The 21,240-nt window shown below is 36.7% G+C and overlaps 1 protein-coding gene and 1 pseudogene across 2 annotated transcripts; both read right to left on the bottom strand.

Annotated features, from left to right (window-relative positions):
- Positions 1-11,093: 11,093 nt before the first annotated feature.
- LOC143636645 (clavaminate synthase-like protein At3g21360) lies at positions 11,094-12,470 on the bottom strand (annotated as a pseudogene). Its single transcript, XR_013154276.1, has 2 exons — positions 12,101-12,470; positions 11,094-11,739 (listed from the first exon to the last, which is right to left on the bottom strand). The product of XR_013154276.1 is annotated as a clavaminate synthase-like protein At3g21360 (transcript).
- A 4,684-nt stretch (positions 12,471-17,154) lies between these two features.
- On the bottom strand, positions 17,155-20,713 carry LOC143636644 (clavaminate synthase-like protein At3g21360). Its single transcript, XM_077104185.1, has 3 exons — positions 20,323-20,713; positions 18,060-18,313; positions 17,155-17,532 (listed from the first exon to the last, which is right to left on the bottom strand). Exons 1-3 carry the CDS (start codon positions 20,689-20,691, stop codon positions 17,175-17,177), a joined length of 981 nt encoding a protein of 326 aa, XP_076960300.1. The 5' UTR covers positions 20,692-20,713; the 3' UTR covers positions 17,155-17,174.
- Between the last annotated feature and the right edge of the window lie 527 nt (positions 20,714-21,240).

Below are 21,240 nucleotides of genomic sequence, written 5' to 3'. Positions count from 1 at the left end.
ATACTCGTTCACAAGTAGACCCAGAGCGTGAATCGACACCCTGTTTATTAGCTTTTTCAACAAGATGTGCTGTCGATGTCCTTCCATGACCTTCGAACGGGAGGCTTCAAAAGATTTACCGATTTCTTTCAACTGCGAGTTGACCATTTTAAGGATTTGCCTGGAAATTGTGTCGACCGAGTTGTTGCTTCCATTTAGGTACCTTTTCATATTTGCGTGCTGGCTCTCAACTCGGTTCGTCGTAGTTTCGCCGTAGTTTCGGCGTTCGTCGATCCAGCAGGCTACAAACTTGTGTTTGTATGGATCCGGCCAGCTCTTGCGAATGTATTGCCAGACCTCTGAAAAATAAAAGGAAACGTTATTAAGACGAATGTTTAGGTTATTAAAAACTGTCAGGTGATACGAAGGACTTATCGGCTCTATCGTCTCGTATCAAATGACGCTCCATGTTGAGGCGACGGTGGTCATGCTCCTGCACCGTCGGCGACTGATACAGGACCTTCCACCAGTACGCAAAGTCCGTCCCATTTTCATGCTATATAGGCCCTTAAATTTTCTCCTTATATTCTCGGATATGTGCCACCTGCATAAATATGTGCCGCGTCGCATGCGTTCATGAGGGCCTGGTCCGCGTCAGTCAGGATCACGCGTGGCTCCATGCAGTTGTCGAGCATTTGTTTAAGTTTCTCTAGAGCCCAGCTGAAGTTCCTCTGCCGTTCCTTGATCACAAACGTGGCGGCGATACAAAACGACTGTGATGTCGAGGTCACACCGATAAACTGAACCAACGGCCAGTCGTATATGTTGGTGTTGTACATCATGTCAATCATCTGCACCTCGGGGAACGCACTCCACATCTTGTGCGACTTACTATGACAGAAGAAAATTTCCTCCGTCCTGTCGTCGGTATCACTCTCCCGGGTATAGAACGTGAAACCGTTGCCTGCGAAAAAGTTTTCCAGCGCCTGCATTGGATGAAAAAAAACTTTGGTAAATATTACAAGCACAACAAGTACACATTAAAACTACAAGTGTTTTGAACTACCTTCATAGGGGTGTCGCCTAGTAGACCATCCCTCCTAATCTTGGCGGTGTGGTTGTATATATCTTGTGGTTGTATATATCTTTTATTACAGGTTGCACACCGGGAAACTTTTCGCGGAGGGCTGCTTCGATTTCTTGCGGCTTCCCGCCGGCCCTGTGTAAACTCTCAACCATATCCAGCTGGTCGGTGTTCATTTTTCTAAAAGACGCACACCTCTCCTCGAATTCAACGGGATCGTGGTTGTGAGTCTCGTTTACCACTTGAACCCTCCAACATGCATGTAAGGCCCCGATCCCGGAAACCCTACCTTGGCGTTGGATTTACTCATAAACACAGTTATAAAATCAGAGTTAATTAAAACTTTCGCGGAATAGTTAAAAACTTCATACATTACATTACAAAACATCGAATCTTGTCTTAACATACAAAATATCCTTTCATTGACATAATATAAGACAGTCATAACACTTCTTCATAGATACCAGTCTCTTTAGCTCATGCCATGTGTCCCTCTTCAAGCCAGCTGCCTCAACCTATTTGCCTGCGTGCATACTAAAAGTCAGCTACGCTGAGTGAGTTCTAGTTAAGCAGGTAACATACATTTCATTCTCATTCTTTACATTTTTACTTCCATACATTCCTATTTTTACTTACCTTCATTATTTTATACATACATAACCTTTCTACGTTTTTAAAGAGCCTTTCGCCCTATAACCTTCGCATTTATTAGGGTATGCAACCCTTCATTCTTCGCCTATATTATTGGGGTAGGCAACCCTTCATTCTTCGCCTATATTATTAGCGTAGGCAACCCTTTATCTTCGCCTATATTATTAGGGTAGGCAACCCTTTTTTCTTCGCCTATATTATTAGGGTAGGCAACCCTTTATTCTTCAACTTTACATATCATACATACCATTCATACACTACACATATCGTACGTACCTTTCTTTCATTAGCTATATCTGTTCTCATATACCTCTTCACACATACGTTTAACTCTTTCTACACTAATTAGGTATATTTATAACATTCATACGGCATACACTTACCACTTAAGGTAAGTGTATTAACTAATCACATTGAGTATGCACACAGCCCCAACTCATAACACATAAATGGGGCTAGAAACTTACCTGGGTCCTGTTTCTCTCTGAGTTAAGTGTAATGCCCTTCCTTAGCTGCGCACGGCTAACTGTATAACAAGGCACGGGTATCAGTTATCTATCACTTCTACTTCTTACGTCTAGGTGAATGAGACCCTCAACTAACAGGGGTTCGGGGGCAGCACCCCTGGTAGCGGGGTCTAGGGGCGGCAGCCCCTAGCAGGGTCCAAGGGGCAGAGCCCCTGGCTGGGGTTGAACAATTTCGCATGGGAGGTTTCGTTTCGCTTCGCATGGGAGGTTTTCGTTTCGCTTTGCATAAGAAAATTAATCGGGTCACATTTTAATAACAACTTAAACAATTTCGCATGGGAGGAATTTTGCATAGAATTTTGCTTCGCATAACCTATTTCGCTTCTCAAGGCTGAGCGAAGCGACATGCCTGTTTCGCTTCTCATGGCTGAGCGAAGCGAAATGCCTTCCTTTCTTCGTTTTTACCATTTTAAAGCCATTTTACTTCATAGCTCTTCCTCAGGACCTGATTTTTACTCTTTCTCAACTTTTGACACATTCTGACTCTATGCACCTGATCCTGAACACATATCTCAAAGTCCAAACGCCACCTTTTTACCTTAAAGTGCACCCAAGTGGTTATAACTTACCAAGTTTATATTTTTCTTACATTTCACAACCCGATCTACCATTATATCTGTTTGCATGCCGATTCTAATCATAAAACTTAACCATTTAAACCGAAACCTACCTTTTGCTTCGGGTTCGAGTTCAGATCCGGACAATACGAGGATCCGGACGTGTTCTTGCTATTCGAAGGCACTTGAACACCAAAATCTTCCTTACTTTTGCTTGGATTTGAATCCGAAATGCTAGAGAGAAAGTGTGTGTGTTGTGTAAAGAAATGGTGAAAGGATGGGGGATGGCCTTATATAGGGAGCCATGGGCCTCACCATCCACCTCCATTCCAATCTTATCCAAATGCAAACATGCACACAACCAAACTAACGACACACCGATAATAATAAACTTTCTGTTATTTATTAATTCTCAAAATATGGATGTTACAATGCACCCCTCGAGTCGTACCTGCCTAGGATCTTAAACGGACAGCATTTTTTGATGCAGCCGGTACGTCTCACCGTCGCCTTTATTTTGGGTTCGCCTCCGCGATTGCATGCAAGGTCCACGGCGTTTTTCCTTGACCGCTGGACCACAACAACAAACCCATGCTCCCGTCCTCTAATTTTTACCCATTTCTCCAGCTCCTCGCGGCTCTCAAAAATCTGAAACATTTTACGCTAATTCTTAAGCTGTTTATTAAATAACATACAAACAAACAATATTAACTTAAACAAAACACACGGTGCCTTACAACATCTGTTTTATACAAAACCTTCACCTCGCGTATATAGTAGTCATCGTACCCATCTTCGTTATTTGGGTTTGGCCCGGCTTGATCATTTCGCCCGTGGTGCGATGAAGACTCGGTTCCTTAAAACGGATCATTTGCTACCGGTGGCTGGTATGATGACGTTGGCTGACCTCCATAATCCGACCAGGCGACAGATGACGGGTACGACAGCTGACTACCGTAATCCGACACGAAATACTCCTACCATACATAAATTAGAAATTCAAACAATAGTCCTAGTGATAATAATAAATAATAATAATACCTATAAAAAATAAAATATAATATTTTAATAATAAATAAGAATATTAAAATAATAATAAGATAACAATATATTTACAATAAGACTATATAATGAAACCTGGTTCAAGTTTGGCAAGCTGGCGAGCCAGTGTTACCATAAAATTGTTCGGGCTGACAGTAAGGTTGTTGGGGCTGAGTATCATACCCGACATACTCCTAACAAAACGTAATGCAGCATGTGTTAGTAAAAAAAACTACCAAATTCATACTAAATAAATATATAACGAAACCTGGTTCAAGTCGGGTAACCACGACGTGCCAGGCTAATCGTTAGCGGCGTAACCCGGCTCCTCATTTGGAAATAAATGGTTAAACCAAGACATTCTAGGTATATATAGTACAAATGTTGTGTTGTTTTTTTGTTGAACGTTGAGAGATACAACGTCTCCATTTATAATAAAGAAAGGAAATGAGGGAAAGAAGGGGAGCCGGGCTCCAATAATTCAGCAAAAGCAATACGCCGCGTATAGGCCTATACGCGGCGTATAAGGTATGAGTTGACAACCTTGCCCAAATTTTGCAGGGCAGGTTGGAATCAAACTAATACGCCGCGTATAGGCCTATACGCGGCGTATAGGGGAGCTTTTCTAGAAAAAACCAACCAACTTGTCTTATTATGTTTTTTGTGTTTTTTTATTTTCTTTTTTTTTTGTTATTTTTTGTTATTTATAATTATTATTATTTTATTTATGAATAATATATTATTATTCACAATTCGGCAAAGCGTGTTCGGTAGTAGGGCTTCTATGGGAAAATTGACATTGCAAAACAATCCTTCAATTTATTGGCTGATATCGTTATGGACATCTTGAATCAGTACGGTGATTACCTTGGGAAAAACTGGCAGTGCCAAACGAACCCTTTATTGGATGCTCTCGGTATTGGCATCTCAAATCCGTCTCTTCGATATCTTCAAACTTCAACGGTCTTGACCTTCGGCCACCACCGGCAACCGTAGTTGTGTTCACTCAAACACATATCAGTCGTCACTAAGCTTAAGCTTAGGCTTATTATTAGTTTTATTTTTAGTTGTGGGTATTCTAAGTTGGTCATGTTGCGTATATTAAAGAATTATCGGCGTATATATATACGTATACATATATAGTAGATGTGCGGTATAAGAATTCATCGCGCCTACATAACCAGCAGCAGATTGAGACACTAGTTTGATGAGTTTGAGCCTCTCGGATCCTCCGTATCCGTTAACGGCAGCGAGAACGTGAGCCCATACTTTGGATAGATAAGTGGAAATTCGATCATTGCTCCAGCTTAACGAGCACCAGACTGAGATATTAGCCTGGACTTACCTGAACCGGTTGACACGTATGCTGACGTGGATTTAGGCTCGGTGTTGACGCTGATATTAACACGTTTGCATAATACACATTGAAAGCACAAACTCAAACAACAATCCATACAATAGCAATTCTCTTCAACGACCAGTCGAACAAGAAGAAGAGAAAAATAACGAAGATAATTGCTATTGTATGGATTGTTGTTTGAGTTTGTGCTTTCATTGTGTATTATGCAAACCTGTCAACCAATGCTGTAAACAACCGTGTTAATATCCGCGTCAATACTGAACCATAAATCCACGTCTGCATACGTGTCAACCGGTTCAGCTAAATCCGAACTAATATCTCAATCTGGTGCTCGATATGTTGGAGCAATGACCGAATTTCCACCTATCTCTCCAAAGTAGGGGTTCCCGTTCTCGCTGCCGTTAGCGGATACCGCAGATCCGAGAGATTCAAACTCATCAAACTAGTATCTCGATCTGCTGCTGGTTATGTCAGCGCAATGAATTTTTATACCGCACATCTACTATATATATACGTATATATATAAGCTGATAATTCTCTTAATATACGCAAGATGATCAACTTAGAATACCCCCAATTAAAAATAAAACTAATAACGAGCCTAAAATTAAGCTTAGTGACGACTCATATGTGTTTGAGTGAACACAACTACGAATGTCGGTGGTGACCGACGGTCAAGACCGTTGGAGTTCGAAGAAATCGAAGAGCCAGATTTGAGATGTCGATAACGAAAGCGGCCAAGAAATTGAAAGTTCGTTTGGAAATGCCAGTTTTCCCAGGTAAGCCACTGTAACTGACTTAAGATGCCCATAATGGAACCAGCCAATAAATTAAAAGTTCGTCTCGCACAGTCAATTTTCTCAAATAAGTCCCGCTACTGAACGCCCGTTATCGAATTTCGAATAATAATATGTTATTGATAAGTAAATAATATTAATATTAATAATAATCATAAATAACATTAAAAATAACAAAAGTAAAGAAAAGAAATAAAAAAACAAAAAAAAACCATAATAAGACAACACTAGTGGGCTTTTCTAGAAAAACTCACTAACATAAATATAACATAATACTATATTATTATATTATATTATATAATACGCTATACAAACGTACCTCCAAAAGTCTTGCGTCGCCGCCTAACCCCGGCATCTGACTCTCTGACGTACATCAGGTACCTAATAATAATAATAATATTTTAGTACTAATAATAATAGAAAAATTAATGCTTTAATACTAATAATTATATGTTTAGAATAAAAATAATAATAATATAATAATTAATATTTTAATAGTATTTTACTATAATTATTCTAATAATAATAATAAAAATATAATAATTTATATTTAAATAGTATTTAAATATTATTATTTTAATAATAATAATAATAGTACTATTTTAATAAATACAATAATAGTATTTTATTTTACTAACAATAATATTTTCATAACAACAATATCTTAATAATAATATTAATCTTTTAATAGTAATAATATAATAAAAATTTTAGCGCTAACGGCAACAATACGGGAAATCTATTTTAAGTTTAGGAGGCCCGGCGAACTAGGGTTACCGTCAAACAGTCGGTGCCTAGACAAATTTCTAAAGTAAACCATTCACCAAATCTCTGTCCTAACATTTATAACTATGTCTTAACATGTAAAAAATAAAGATAAAACGAAACCTGGTTTAACTCCGACTGACCGTTAGCGTCGTCTGGCATCTCCTCGTCCGACTCCGGAAACATACATGGTTTAATTCTGACTGACCGTTAGCCGTCCGGCATCTCCTCGTCCGACTCCGGAAACATATATGGTTGTTGGTGTTGGTTGAATAGGTGAGGGTTAAGAAAAAAAAATAAAGGAAAAAAGAAATGGTGGAGAGGGAGGGGAGGGAGCCGGGCTCCAATAATATACAAAAGCCAATATGCCGCGTATAGGGCTATACGCGGCGTATAGCCCGTACGATCCGACAACCCTATGACAGAGCCAGGCTAGGACGTCAAATCGTACCCTAATACGCCGCGTATAGCCCTATACGCGGCGTATACGGTGGTGTGGTGGGGTGTCCCTAGCAGGACCCTTTTGTTTTTTGCAATCAACCATTCCTACACTCAAATAAACCATGATGTGTGTACAGTGTACTACCTGCTTTCAACTAATAGTACAACACTCCTTTGATTCTTAAAAACCACACCTGAATAAGCAAACACAATCAAGAATCATTTCAACAAGGGATCTGATCCTCCTACACCACCCCCATATATTTATACGGCTCGTATAGGCCTATACGGTCGTATAGGCTACGCATACCGACAAGGGGAGAGATAAAACAGCTTTTTTCAACATATACGACCGTATAGACCTATACGAGCCGTATATGTATTAAACGGCTCGTATAGGGCTATATGACACACCAGAACACCTATACGGTCGTATAGGGCTATACGGCCGTATAGAAAAACAGCTTTTTTCGACCTATACGACCGTATAGACCTTTACGAGCCGTATAGGTATTAAACGGCTCGTATAGGGCTATCTGACACACCATAACACCTATACGGTCGTATAAGGCTATACGACCGTATAGAAAACTTTTGCAAAAAAAGTCAGCCTGCCTTTGACCACTGTTAACCACTCCCGTATAGGATTTTGGCCAAAACATACTGATAAACATCTAGTCCACATACATCAAAATAAAAGTGCACCCCAAAATATATCATGCTCCAAACACATGGTCTACATGCATAAAAGTAAACAGTTCACCCCAAAATACATCAAGTTTTTAACACGTGGTTCACATACATAAAGTTCATAATAGTGCACATAAAAACATACTGAAAATAAAATAAGAACTACTGTGGTGGTGGCCCCTGCGCCGGTGGCTCCAGTGCCGGTGGTGAACCGGGTATACCGGCACCATGGGAACTGGAATGCACTCCTCCGTTGCCTTGCGAATCATCCATTCCATCATCCACGTGACCCTAGCTTCTGTCCGTCGAGTCCTATACGGCCGTATAACCCTATACGCCCGTATAGGTCTATACTGGCATATTAACGTTTTAATATTTAAAATTTTCAAAAAAATTGTCAATGCGACCGTATAGCTCTATACGCCCCGTATAAGTCTATACGACCGTATAGGGCTATACGAGGCACTACAAACAATGAACAACAATCTCCGACACAATCTGACATTCTTCAGGTGCTATACGACCGTATAGTCCAATACGAGCCGTATAGGAAAAAAAGTGGTGTATGAAGATCCAAGGTGGTGTGGGAGGATCGGCTGCCTTTCAACAAACGTACACTTGATCTCTTTCTCTTCCTTGTTGCATCGGTCACCCAAACCACCTCCACCCTTCATCGATCTCTACCACCAACAACCACTTCCGTAGCAACCATCCTCCTCCTCGCGGAAGCAGCATCAAACAACGTTCGATCCTCTCTATCACTCCATCTCCGTTGCCCCGAAACATCACCGTAATGCCACTGCAACTCTACCGTAAACCACCACCGTGCATCTCTTCACAACCACTCCTCATTCTCTCTCCGATAAAAGCCACCATCGACCACCACCTTCATCACCACCAACAGCCACCTCCACACCCCACCTCACTCTCTGTTAACCACGACAAGCCACCACTTTTCCTCTCTCTACTCTCTCTCCCCCAACATTCCATCATCGCCGGTACACCATCACTATCGGTGCACCACCTCATTGTGGTCTTAACCCGACCCAGGACACCTCTGTGAACCCAAGTCCGGCCCGAAACACTTTCCGGTCTCTTTCGTCAACCGAACGCTATAAGTTTTATATAAAAGTTTTATAGTTGAAAAAGACAAAGTATATTGTTAACAACAATGAAGAAACTGACTTAATAAAATATACGCGGAATGGAGAAAAACGATCTTTTGTCACAATATGGTGAATTTTACTTAAGTCTGTAAATGTGGAAAATATATATACATGGGATGTGAAAATAATAAATTTTATGAATTAAACGGCCGAAACGGTATATAAAGTCGGTTCAGAGTTTATGAACAAGCGCACTAATATACTAGGTTTTACAATCATAACTTAGATAAATATTGCTTTGAAATAAATATATAGTTTTAATATATTTATTACTCGTCCAAATATTTATTACTCGATCAAACGAAACGACTATATCTAAGGGAAACCGACATTAAATAAGAGTTGTATTCATAATATTTATAGAACTGTATAAATATTTATATAAAAACTTATCACCAACGAGTCGTCCAAAAATTAAACGAAACGCTCGGTTGGTGAAAGCAATCGACACCTTAAACGAAAAGATCGGTTAGCAAAAGCAACCGGCACCTTAAACGAAACGACCGGTTGGTGAAAGCAATCGGCACGAACGAACTAACGAAACTACTAGTTGGGTGAAAGAAACTAGTATAAACTGACTTGCGAGTTGTTAATGGAAACTAACTGACCTTACGCGTTTAGGACGTGCGAAAGCAGCTGACCTCCGGTCTAAACTAAAATTGCTAGCGAACTAAACACTATACTCGTGAGGTGAGTTTCACGACCCCCTTTTACTGTTTTACTATTTTATAAATCCAGGAGGGGAAACATACACAATTGCTTTTATATACGATAATTAGAAACAAAACACCCAATCCTTATGCGAACATGAGTTGAACTATGTAGTGCTATAAGCCCCTTGCTTGTATACTATAACCATTAGCTAACGCAGTTAGCCACAGGAATATACAGATAGTACTATTGACGTTGACATTTCCCCCTACTGTTAGGTTAGTCACGCTAACCTCCGATATTGCATCGAAACAAGGTGCGTGTATTCCATCTGTGAGATTTGAACAGGGCAAAAGGATATAAATCGTGGCTTGGTTATAGGCTCAGGGTTTGTCATATCAATTCGTAGATTTAGCTAGTCTATGGAGGATCATCGTATTTGTTTCAACACATTATCGTATACTTATTTCCGAACTGATTCAATGATTTATCAAAAAAAAACATGATTTCAAAGCAAGTCTTAAAACCTGTGAACTCACCAACCATTGTGTTGACTTTTTATTTAAACGTATATTTTTCAGGGAATTTACGAGCATTAAGGAATCATGGAGTCAAGACCTCAATACATAATTAGGATACCTATTTTGGAGGAATTTTTCTTGTACAAACCGAATGATGCTTGGGTCATATACGAGAAATTTTCTTTTTGTCTGCAACTAATTTTGTTTGAAAACAAGTTATGGTTTGTGAACTTTTTTTTAAACTTATGGTAACTAATGCTACTATGTTTGCGATAATCATATGCTTACGGTATACATGGCGTCATGCGCCCACACTTCTGCTTTAGCGGGGTGTGACAACAAAGAATAAAACATGGTATGCGCCCGCACTTCTACTATGTTTGCGATAATCATATGCTTACGGTATACATGGCGTCATGCGCCCGCACTTCTGCTTTAGCGGGGTGTGACAACAAAGAATAAAACATGGTAGAAAAAACTCATATAGCAGGAGCATAACTTGGGAGTTTGAGTAAGTTTTGTGGCTTATAAGTAGTAGACAGAAAATGTCTTGACAAGCTGGATAGAGACATTTTTGTCACAGTTGCCGTACCCAGATTCGATCAAAAGACTATGACTTCATGATTCAAGATTTTTTCACAATCTTACCCTTTTAGTGTCAGTGGGCAAATCACTTATTGTCTAGATTTACGCGTTTATTCCAACGTACATAGTATTTTACATTTTGAAATATTGAAAATTTGGCAATACGTGGTAAATTTAGAATATTTTATAGACAACACTCTCATGCAATGTTTACAGGGATCCTGTAATATATTATTTTCTTTAATTTTATATATTTATCTTTTGTATTTTCGCTCTTCGTACAAAGAATGCATAGATTTTTATCACGCGTCACTTGCAAAGGGATGCAAGGATGCGACGAGGTGGCTTCAATAGCGGAAGCCGGCTATGAAGGACCATCATATTATTAACAAGCATAACATCACCTTTCTTCCAAGGTATTTTGACACATTCTTCTTCCAAGATTCTCAAGCAGTCTCTCATGGCCTCATCAGGCACAACTTCACCATTTCCGAGCCCAATAAACGTATTATCATCATAAATTTTACCTTCCCCATTTACGGGACCAACCAAATTATTGAACCAAGTTTTACGTTCGCTTTCCTTGTCGAATTTGATAGCTGGCAATGGACCCGTTATGGTTTTTACACCATTCTCCATCCATTCCAGCCTTGTTCCCAACTTTGCTGCCCTTTCTTGAGCAACTTTCTTATCGTTTGTCATGTATGCAGACTTCCAACTACTGCCAGTGAAAGATGATGGATGCTCGTCATTACTCATTATCATTATATAAGTCACTCCATGTTCCTCAAGACGCGACACAAAATCAGGGTGTCTCTCTTTCATCTTTTCATATACTATATGACTCAAAACTATCGGGGTTTCTCCCCCGCTTCCTGGGGCTTCTTCGCAAAAGAAGAATAACTTGGATGGACAGTCCGGAACCTGTTTGCAATATGAATTTGAGAATATTTTTTTTAAATGCATCAATTTCTATGTTTTTTTGCACATTAAATGTAGAACTAGGTATGTGATCACATGACTCACAATACAAGGAGCGTGTTTAGACCAAACTTGAAAAGCGAAAAGTGAAGTCACACTGGAGTGACTTTCACTTTCCTAAATAGTTAAGCTGAAAGTCACTCCTCACCACTTCACTTTTTGCATAGATTCCTCAAAGCCGCTCCCACGACTTTACTACTTCTACATACATTAGCATAGCCGACTAGAAACTAAGATGGGAGTGCTAAACTAACTACAACAATATCTTTAAGTTGAAAAAAATTAAAATCGAAAAAGAATTTACATATGTCATCTCATGATGGAAAGGAATCCGCATTTCCGGAGGGCATTCATTTGCCGTGTAAACCCGACCTTTCGTGAGGCTCGGCCTCCAACGTACAGTGACTCTGGGAAGCCAAAAGCTTCCACAACGTTGTTGAAATCAGAAGGAGAGATAACAGGAAAGCCTCGGAAAAGTATGACACCATTTCTCTTGAGTAGAGATTCTAGCCATGGATTGTGATCTCTAATAGCTTCTTTGAAGGCACAGAGTTTTGATTCTTCGATAGAATTAGGGGATAATACAACCGGGAAGAGAACTCCATCGTCGTAAGCTTTTTGCTCAAGTAATTGTACTTCTTGGAAGAATCTTCCGACGGCCATTTCGATTGTGTGTAGTTTCGTTTGATCTTTTGCTTCCCGTGGATGGGTGTTAGTGTGTGTGTGTGTGTGTGTAAGCTTCAAAATGATACTTATCTTATTAAATCAGAAGTTAAAGATTCTGAGGATTTGTATACGATGATAACTAGGAACTTTTTTTTTAGTTGTATTAAAGTTGTAAATACGTGGAAAACATAGCATCCCATTTATAATAAAATGATCCAATTACAATAGGGAGGCAAGTGAGCTAAAAACGGGTATAACATTTGCTCTACATGAAGTTATAGGTCACGTGTAAAGGACGGTGTACCTAGTGACTTTTGCATAGCGTAGTTTGGGAGTATATGTGTTTTGTATAATTTAATCAGCATTTTATTGAATCACTCCCGTAACTTGTGCTATTATTGAAAGTTGGTTTTACTGATAAAAAAATTGTAAGAGCTTGGATTTCGAAGTCAACGGCTTTACTAGGTTTTAATAACATTTTGTTATCCAATATTAGTCTTATAAACACGTGAATCATGATGACATTAGTTCACAAACTTATTTATTCTTGAATTTCATTTTATATGGTTTTAATTTACAAATTTGACGATGGTATATTTACTTTTTTTTTTTTCAAAGATGAAAAATAACATTAAAACATGAAGGGGTATCATAAACAACAGCAAGAAGCTAGATCAAATTTGTCTTTTAAGTAACACTTTGGTTTTACGGATTTTGCAACAGTAATTCTTAATTTTGAAATATTGTTGATCTAAACATATCTAAATAGTATGAAATTGATATAAACGACATCAATAAAATATTACTCAATCACCAACACTTCAAAAGTCGAATAATGTAAGAATAATGACAAGTGTTGAAACACTTTCAAGAGTATCAACAAACTAGCCAACACTAAGTATACAACACAACACAAGTAACGATTAATGGTCACTTTTGACCTTCTTTTGACAAGCTGTAGTGGACATTTAGATGCCTATATCTTAGCTAGAAGTTGGAGAACTCATTAAAGTATGTTGAGATTGGTTATATCGACCTATATATGCTCACAAATCACAATGCACTAAAGGAATCAATTCCGTTATATTCATTTGATTCTAGGGTGGCTGCTAATAAAACGAACTACAATTAATTAACTAGTCCGAGTACATAGTATTTTCCTCAGATGGAACTATGGAAGTATGTATCAAATTCATTATCCATTCCAATTCATATATTCAATAGTTTATATGCATTAGGATGTTCTTCGGTTGTAACAGGTTTCGAGTTTTTAAGGTCGGGTTTGAGAAAATACATGTGAACAAATTTGCATGGTTTGTCTCTTTATTTCAAGAAAATATGTGTCCTTGTGTGGAATTCAGTTTTAACTTTTAACCTCTACGTTATTACTTAGCTTTGTTAATGATGTAGCTTTGGGCTTACTCATTTCATGACTTTAAAAGAAGTATTGGGACCCATAGAGAAACGTGTTAGTTAGATTACAAATTTGCTAAGATTCGAAAATTACTATTTTTATCCACATATTAAATTTGATTGGCATATATAAATAAATAATCTTATTTTTTATATATTGACTGATAATAATTTACCTTTAAAAATCACTGCAGCGGACCAATCTTTCAACTAATATATTTTTTCAATGGATCTCCATTAAAAAACACTTAATGCAGTTTTTTTTTTTCAAATTTTAAATTGATGTTTTAGGACTTTTGATCGGAAAAATTATACGAGTCGACTGATGTAAAATTTATCTCAAAACGGTGATCAAAATGATGAAACGGTGTTTCAAATCGGGTGCTTGAATTTCAAATTAGCAAAAATCAAGTCATTTGAATCGCTGTTTCAAGATAAGTTTTACATTAGTCAACTTGTATTTTTCTTCCAATCAAAAGCCCTAAAACATCGGTTTAAAATTCGAAAATTTTTAACAGATGCCCACTGAAAGAAAAATAGTGAAAAGGCTAGACCGTTGACTGAGATTTTTAAAGGTGAGAGTATTACTGACCAATACACAAAAAGATTTATTAATTTCCAATTTACCAAATTGATTTGATTTAATATACCACTAAATGGGTTTTACCCCCTTCCAAAAATGGGTGATAAGAGTCCGAAGTGACCCTTTGGCATGTATAGAGATCAATTAATGAAACTAGGATTGAGAAATATTAACAAGAAAAGGTGAATTTATGACAAGGACGTGTTAACACGACATGTCACGATACAGCTTAATAAGTTTTGTGTCCTAACAGATTAAAAACCTGTTAACATGTTAGTAACCTGTGTTTATTTTTATTTTATATATATATATATATGATTAGGTTCATTTCAGAAGTGTTTTTAGTGCGAGAAATCGTTATAACCAATCATAATTTTTCTTTCAGTTTTATCTTTAATTTATGTTGGAGGGTATAGTTGTAAACTTGTAATATCCACAAAGGTGTGAATATGGTAACCAGTAATTGTTGGAGGTTTCAAATAATATTTTTCTTTTATTTTCTATAAATATTTGCAAGAGATAGTGTATGTATTTTTCAAACATTTGCAAATAATATTATATATTTTTTATTTTTCTTAAACATTTGAATATGGTAGCTATTTTTTATTTGTCTTTAATTATTGTACGTATTCCCCATGATAACATTAGTGTCGCACAATTCTTCAAATTAATGTTTTTTTGTACTAACATTGTAATTGATAAACTATTTTGTATCTTACGAATAAGCGCTACATATCATATATGACAACATACTATATTTTACCTACACATCCCATAGACATGAGCTTGCATTTTTTTTACATGTGTTCACCATAATACTTCAAATATATTTATATAAAAAAAATTACATCATCCTAATTACTTAGTTTCGTCAACTGCTTATATTTTTGTGCAGGTATGTACGCACGGATGCATGTAAGTATGTAGGTATGTTTTTATGTAGGTACGTAGGTATGTGTAGGTGTTTATGTAAGTACGTACGTATGTAGGTATGCAAATATGTGTAGGAATGTATGTATGTATGTATGTATGTGGTATGTGTAGGTACGTACACACGTATGTATGTATGTATGTACGTACGTTGGTATGTACGTATGTAGGTTTTATATGTGTGTAGGTATAACAAATGAGATGAGGTTAAAAATTGATTAAAAGTCCACAACAAAAATTATTACTTATGATGTAGCGCACGATTGAATGTCTTAAAGATTGATTGAATATTTCTTAAATAAGAGCTCCTAATTACAAGATAATTGCGGTTACGATTTAATTAATTAAGGCGTAAATGGTGGTAACGGATGGAGAGATTGAAGTCTGATTTAATGGTGCCAAAACTCCAAATACATTTATACCCTTTTGAATTTGAATTAAATACATGTTGCAATAATTTCTAATTAATTACTAATATGTCATTTGTATTGTACACCATTGATTAAACACCATCAATGATTCAGCTCTATTTCTCACACTTCTCACCCTAAAATCATTTCTCGCATGATCCATCCCCCATACATTCATACATACACTCCTAAAGTCTTAAACCTAAAGTCATACTTACAAAAGACATTTCACAAATGTCTGTCATAACCTGATATTATATTTTTTTATGTATGTTATGATTTGCTTATATGGTTATTTGTTTCAAGTATGCTATGTATTTGTCGTCTTTTGTTTCTAGTATGTTATGGATTTGTTGTTTTTTGTTTCAAATATGTTCTAGATTATCTATTAATTAAGACTTTTATGCTCGTTTTGAAAATTTTGGTTTCATTATACATGTATTATTCATTGTGTCTTTAAACAGGTCCCTTAACAAGTTAACCTGTTACAAAACAGATTCGTGTTCGTGTTTGGAAAACATGACACGATTAGGTATCGTGTCGTGTTCGTGTTTAGCACAACAGGTCATCGTGTGTTATCATGTCGTGTTCGATATGTTATGACAGCCCTACACCTACTTATTTCGTGTCATGCAAAATTTGTGACCCCTGCTAACTGCAAATTATATTACATTTTGTGCTTTTAAAGTATTTGTTTTGATAGCTTATTTTTTTGGTGACGACTAGTTTAGGCCATGTAAACTTCTTATAACTTAGTTGTGAAAGCCTTCGCAAATAGGTGGCAACAAGACAATTGCGATCGCCTTGCGATTGAATATGCAGTCGCAAAAACCCTGCTATTAGTGTCGGGCGTGATAGTATGGATTTCTAGTTAGCCAGAAAGGCTTTCTAACATGACTTTATGAACCGATAAGTCTGAAAAATATAGGTTTTCATCGGTTCAGTTTGAAGATTTTTTTTTCGAAACCGAGAACCAAACTGAACCAAATTCGAGTATTGAAAAAGCAATCTAAAACGAATTCAAATTCAGTTTGGTTTTTGGTGTCAACCAAATAAACGAGTAACCTTTTTTTGTTTTTCTTAAACTCCTGTTATTTGTCATTCTATTGAATTTGTTATTCGGTTTAAAACTTAATCGAAAATTGAATTTTTAATTCGATTAAGTTTTAATCGATTTCAGTTCACATTCAAGAGTGTAGGTGACTTCAGGAGGCTATTTTAATTGAAAAGAAAGTTTACATCAAGAAGCTTTCACAAAATGTAAGATCTTTAGCATAATACATAGCCTTCCATTGTATTGGTAAAATACATGTCATAGCATTTCAATATCAAAAACATTTATTAATTTATAACACCATCTTACAAAAATCCTTGAATCACTTGCATAGCGAAGCCAGTATCCGACGAGGAGGCTTTATTAGTGGTCGTCGGCAATGAAGAACCGTCAAATTATTAACCAAAAGAACATCCCCATTCTTCCAAGGTATCGCAACGCATTCTTCTTTCAAGATTCGCAACATATCTTTCACAGCATCATCATCCACCGCGCCACCATTACCCAATTCCACCCATGAATTCTTCCTCTCACTAGCTTGAACACTATAAGTAACCGCAAGACTATTAAACCATGTTTTGTGGCCACTCGCCTCATCATACCTGATTGCTGGAACTGGACCAGTTATTGTTTTTGCAGTATTCCCAATCCATTCTAGCTTTGTTCCCACCTTTGCCGCCCTATAATTACACCATTATCATGACTCGATAACTAGGCCTGTAAACGAACCGAATGTTTGGTGAACTGCGGGGAGATCGTTTAAGTTTGCTTATTTAATAAGCAAATGACCATGAACAGCAAATTTGTGTTCATTTAATTAAATGAACGAACATGAAAACATGTTTCGCTAGTTCATTTATGTCCGTGACCGTTCGTTTATTTATGTCCATTTATTTATGTTCGTTTACATATTAATAGCAAGTAATTAAATATTATCCGGAAGAGTTGTCTACATAATGGTTTTATATTTGTTCATCTGCGTTCATTTACATTTGTTCATATATGTTAATTTATGTTTATTTATGTTGGTGAACTGTTCATTTAGGTACAAGCGAACATAAACGAACACGAGCATGTTCATTTTTTGAATAATGAACACGACACAAAATATGTTTTCGATTAAGTGGTCGTGTTCGTTCGGTTCGTTTACAGGCCTATCGATAACACAAAACACGTTAAGGTTTATTGTAAAGATAATAAGACACACCTTTCCTCTGCAATATTCTTATCAGTAGTTTTGTATGCGGTCTTCCAACTACTACCTGTGACGGATGATGGATCGTCCTCATCGCTTGCTATCTTTATATATGTTAATCCGTGATCCTCGAGTTGCGCAATGAATTCCGGGTGTCTTTCTTTCATCTTTTCGTATATGATATGACTCAAAACGATCGGTGTTTCTCCACCTTCTTCGGGTTCTTCTTCGCAAAAGAAAAATAACTTGGTGGGGGATTTTGGAACCTGTTATAAGATGAACTATGTTCAGTTATGACATAGAACAAAAAAAAGATACATAAATGGTAATATGGTATCCTTAAAAATGATATAAAACTGAACAAATTAAAGTATAAAACGCTATAGGGTTTGGATCAAATGCAAATTAAATTCATATGCTAACTGTTTAAATAAAGGAGTGTAATTTTATATACAACATAGTGTAATGATACTCTAGTATAATTACAGCATAGTGTAATTACACTACGATATAACTACATAATTACACTGCTTGTTTTGCACAGTTAGCACGTTCATTAAATTTGTACGTTAACTTTCCCCAAACGCTATATAAGGGTTTTTTTATAGGGAATTTTGAATTTCAAGGTTTGTCAAGGTGTCAAAATTACAAGCTGACTAATACTTATCGAACTTAAGACCACAAAGTAGACATGAAAATTATACTAAGAAGGGTGTGTATGAAATCGAAAAAACTGAATCAAAACAAAAACCGACGGTTTAGTTTTATCTTTGCATTAAAACCGAACTTTTGGTTTGTTTTGGTTATGCATGTAACAAAAACCAAATAAACTGAACCAAATTTATAGATTTTTAGTTTCTTTATACTGAGTTTTTAAGTAATTTTTAAGAAACTATTAAATACTCAAACCCAAATATTTTTAGCCCAAATGTATAATAATAAATAAATAAAAATATTTAGGCCAAAATTTATTATTTTGGACCAACTTTTTGTGTCCCCAAATTTCAAACACAAGTGACAAAACCGAGACCGTAACAAAAGGCAAACGGTTTTCAAAAATTCAAATACCTAAATTTTGGGTTTTGGTCAGGATTTAGCCCAAAACCGACCCAAACCGAACTGTGCACACCTAGAGGTGCAAACGATTCAAGCCGCTAGTTAGCTACTCGAGATCGGATCGATAAAAAGCTCAAAACAAACAAAGCTTTTTTTTTTTCAGCTTGAGCCTCAATTAAAGCTCGCTTAGTATCAAGCACGAGCTTGAGCCTTATACGGGATGCTCGTTTAGGCTCGTCGAGCTTTAATGAGTCATGTGCATTTTTAAGATTTACTTCTTTTGAGGTTGCATGCATTCATTTCACACTTCACAACCAAGCTCGAGCCGAGCTGTGGCTCATTTAAGGTAGGGCTGTCACTTTCACCCGAAACCCGAAACCCAACCCAAAAAAACCGATACCTGAACCCGCACTAACCCGACCCGAAGAACCCGAACCTGAGAAAAGACTAACCCGAACCGAAGTAATTCGGGTTGGTTCTCGGGTTTGATCTATAAGTTTTGGGTCAACCCGAAAACGAATAAACTTTTAGTTTTGAAATTAAATATATATTTAGGTATAATAGGCTAAGTTTAGCCACTAAAGTTATCAGAATCTAGTTCTAATCGACTGTTGTCATTCTAATTATTACGGATCGATTGCTTATTATTAATTTATGTTTTTTCGTTTTTTTCTAATAGCAACGGTAATCAAATAACCAAATCACGCCCGATTAAATATGATTAAGGTTCGAGTTAGTTTTACTCTTCTTTTGAATTGTTTTATCAAGTTATGTTAGTTTATTATTTGATTATTTGTGTTATAAGCCAAGAAGAATATTTTGTTTTAATTTTAGCATTGAAGTTTTTTAATTTGTTTTGTTTTTTGTTTTTAGGATACTCGAAACCCGATTAACCCAACCCAAAAAAAAACCAAACCCGAATTACCCGAACTCGAAAAACCCGTGAGAGATTTGGGTTGGGTTTCAGGTCAAGATTTAAAACTTTGAAACCCGAAGAACCGACCCGAAAAACCCGAAACCTGAAAAACGAAGCTGAAAATCACCCCTAATTTAAGGTATTACATGAGCTCGAGCCGAGCTTAGACTCTCGTTTAATGTTTTTCTTAAAATTCTAAAAATCAGTAAAAGCATATATAAATTAAATAATTTGTTAATAAACAAGACACGCTAGGCGAGCTCGAGCTTAGGTTTAGGTTTAGGTAAGTTAAAACAAACTTACGTAAGCCATCTCATGATGGAAAGGGACTTCCTTATCTAAAGGACTTTCATTCGCCGTGTAAACCCGACCAACGACTTGTTTTCGCAAGGCTCGACCGCCTACATAAGGGAATTCTGGGAAGCCGAAAGCGTCAACCACATCGTTGAAGTCAGAAGGAGATACAACCGGGAAACCTCTAAACAGAATAGCACCACAGTTAACAAGGAGTGACTCTAGCCATGGTTTTTGATCTTTGATCGCGTCTTTAAAAGCCGTGAGTGCTACTGAAGCGGAAGAGGCGGGGGATAAAACCGTCGGGAAAAGAACGTTGTCGTTTTGAAGCTTTTGCTCCGGCAACACGACTTCTCGGAAGAATTTTCCAGTGGCCATTTGGAATATTGGTACAAGTGCTACACTGATTGATATTGACTTTGGCTCTATATGGAGTAGTTCAAAAGTGTTACGGCATATGGGTTTGTAAATTACAGGGTGGTGCTGTTAGTGTAAATTATAGGGTGGAGAGAGAAAAAGTAGTTAGTTTTTGTAAATTTGAGGAAAAGGTAGTGATTTTTTTTATAAATTATAGGGTTGAGAGAAAAAATTGTAATGAAAAAGATATAAAAAATATTATTTAATTAAACAGAAAAAATAAATGTATTGTTTTTTAATGTAATTATTATATAATATATATGGATATAGGGATAGGAAACTGGATGAGAATGCTCTTACACGTCTCTGAATGTTATCTATATATAATTGAAAACATATTACTACAATAGCAGGGACATTTTTGTAATTTTAGTTTGAAAGAAGTTAGCTCCTCACATGTTTGGGATTGAGTTTTAAAAATGGCTTATTGGCTTTTTTAAAAACCATAAAAAACTATAATTTAGAGCTTTTAAAAACTGTTTTTTAACCCTTTTAAAAATCTAGAATAAG

This window comes from Bidens hawaiensis, unplaced genomic scaffold (assembly GCF_021521415.1).
Source record: "Bidens hawaiensis isolate Kalapana, Puna unplaced genomic scaffold, B.hawaiensis_p1.1 tig00008036_1, whole genome shotgun sequence".
Classification (NCBI taxonomy): domain Eukaryota; kingdom Viridiplantae; phylum Streptophyta; class Magnoliopsida; order Asterales; family Asteraceae; genus Bidens; species Bidens hawaiensis.
This window is presented reverse-complemented; position numbering and strand designations above follow the sequence as displayed.

Bases quoted from the DNA above. Each gene is read 5' to 3' on its own strand.
- LOC143636644 (XM_077104185.1), bottom strand. From the start codon at position 20,691: ATGGCCACTGGAAAATTCTTCCGAGAAGTCGTGTTGCCGGAGCAAAAG. The intron at 18,314-20,322 runs GTAAGTTTGTTT...ATCTTATAACAG, and splicing joins TCCATCATGAGATGGCTTAC to GTTCCAAAATCCCCCACCAA. The intron at 17,533-18,059 runs GTGTGTCTTATT...GTGTAATTATAG, and splicing joins AAGAATATTGCAGAGGAAAG to GGCGGCAAAGGTGGGAACAA.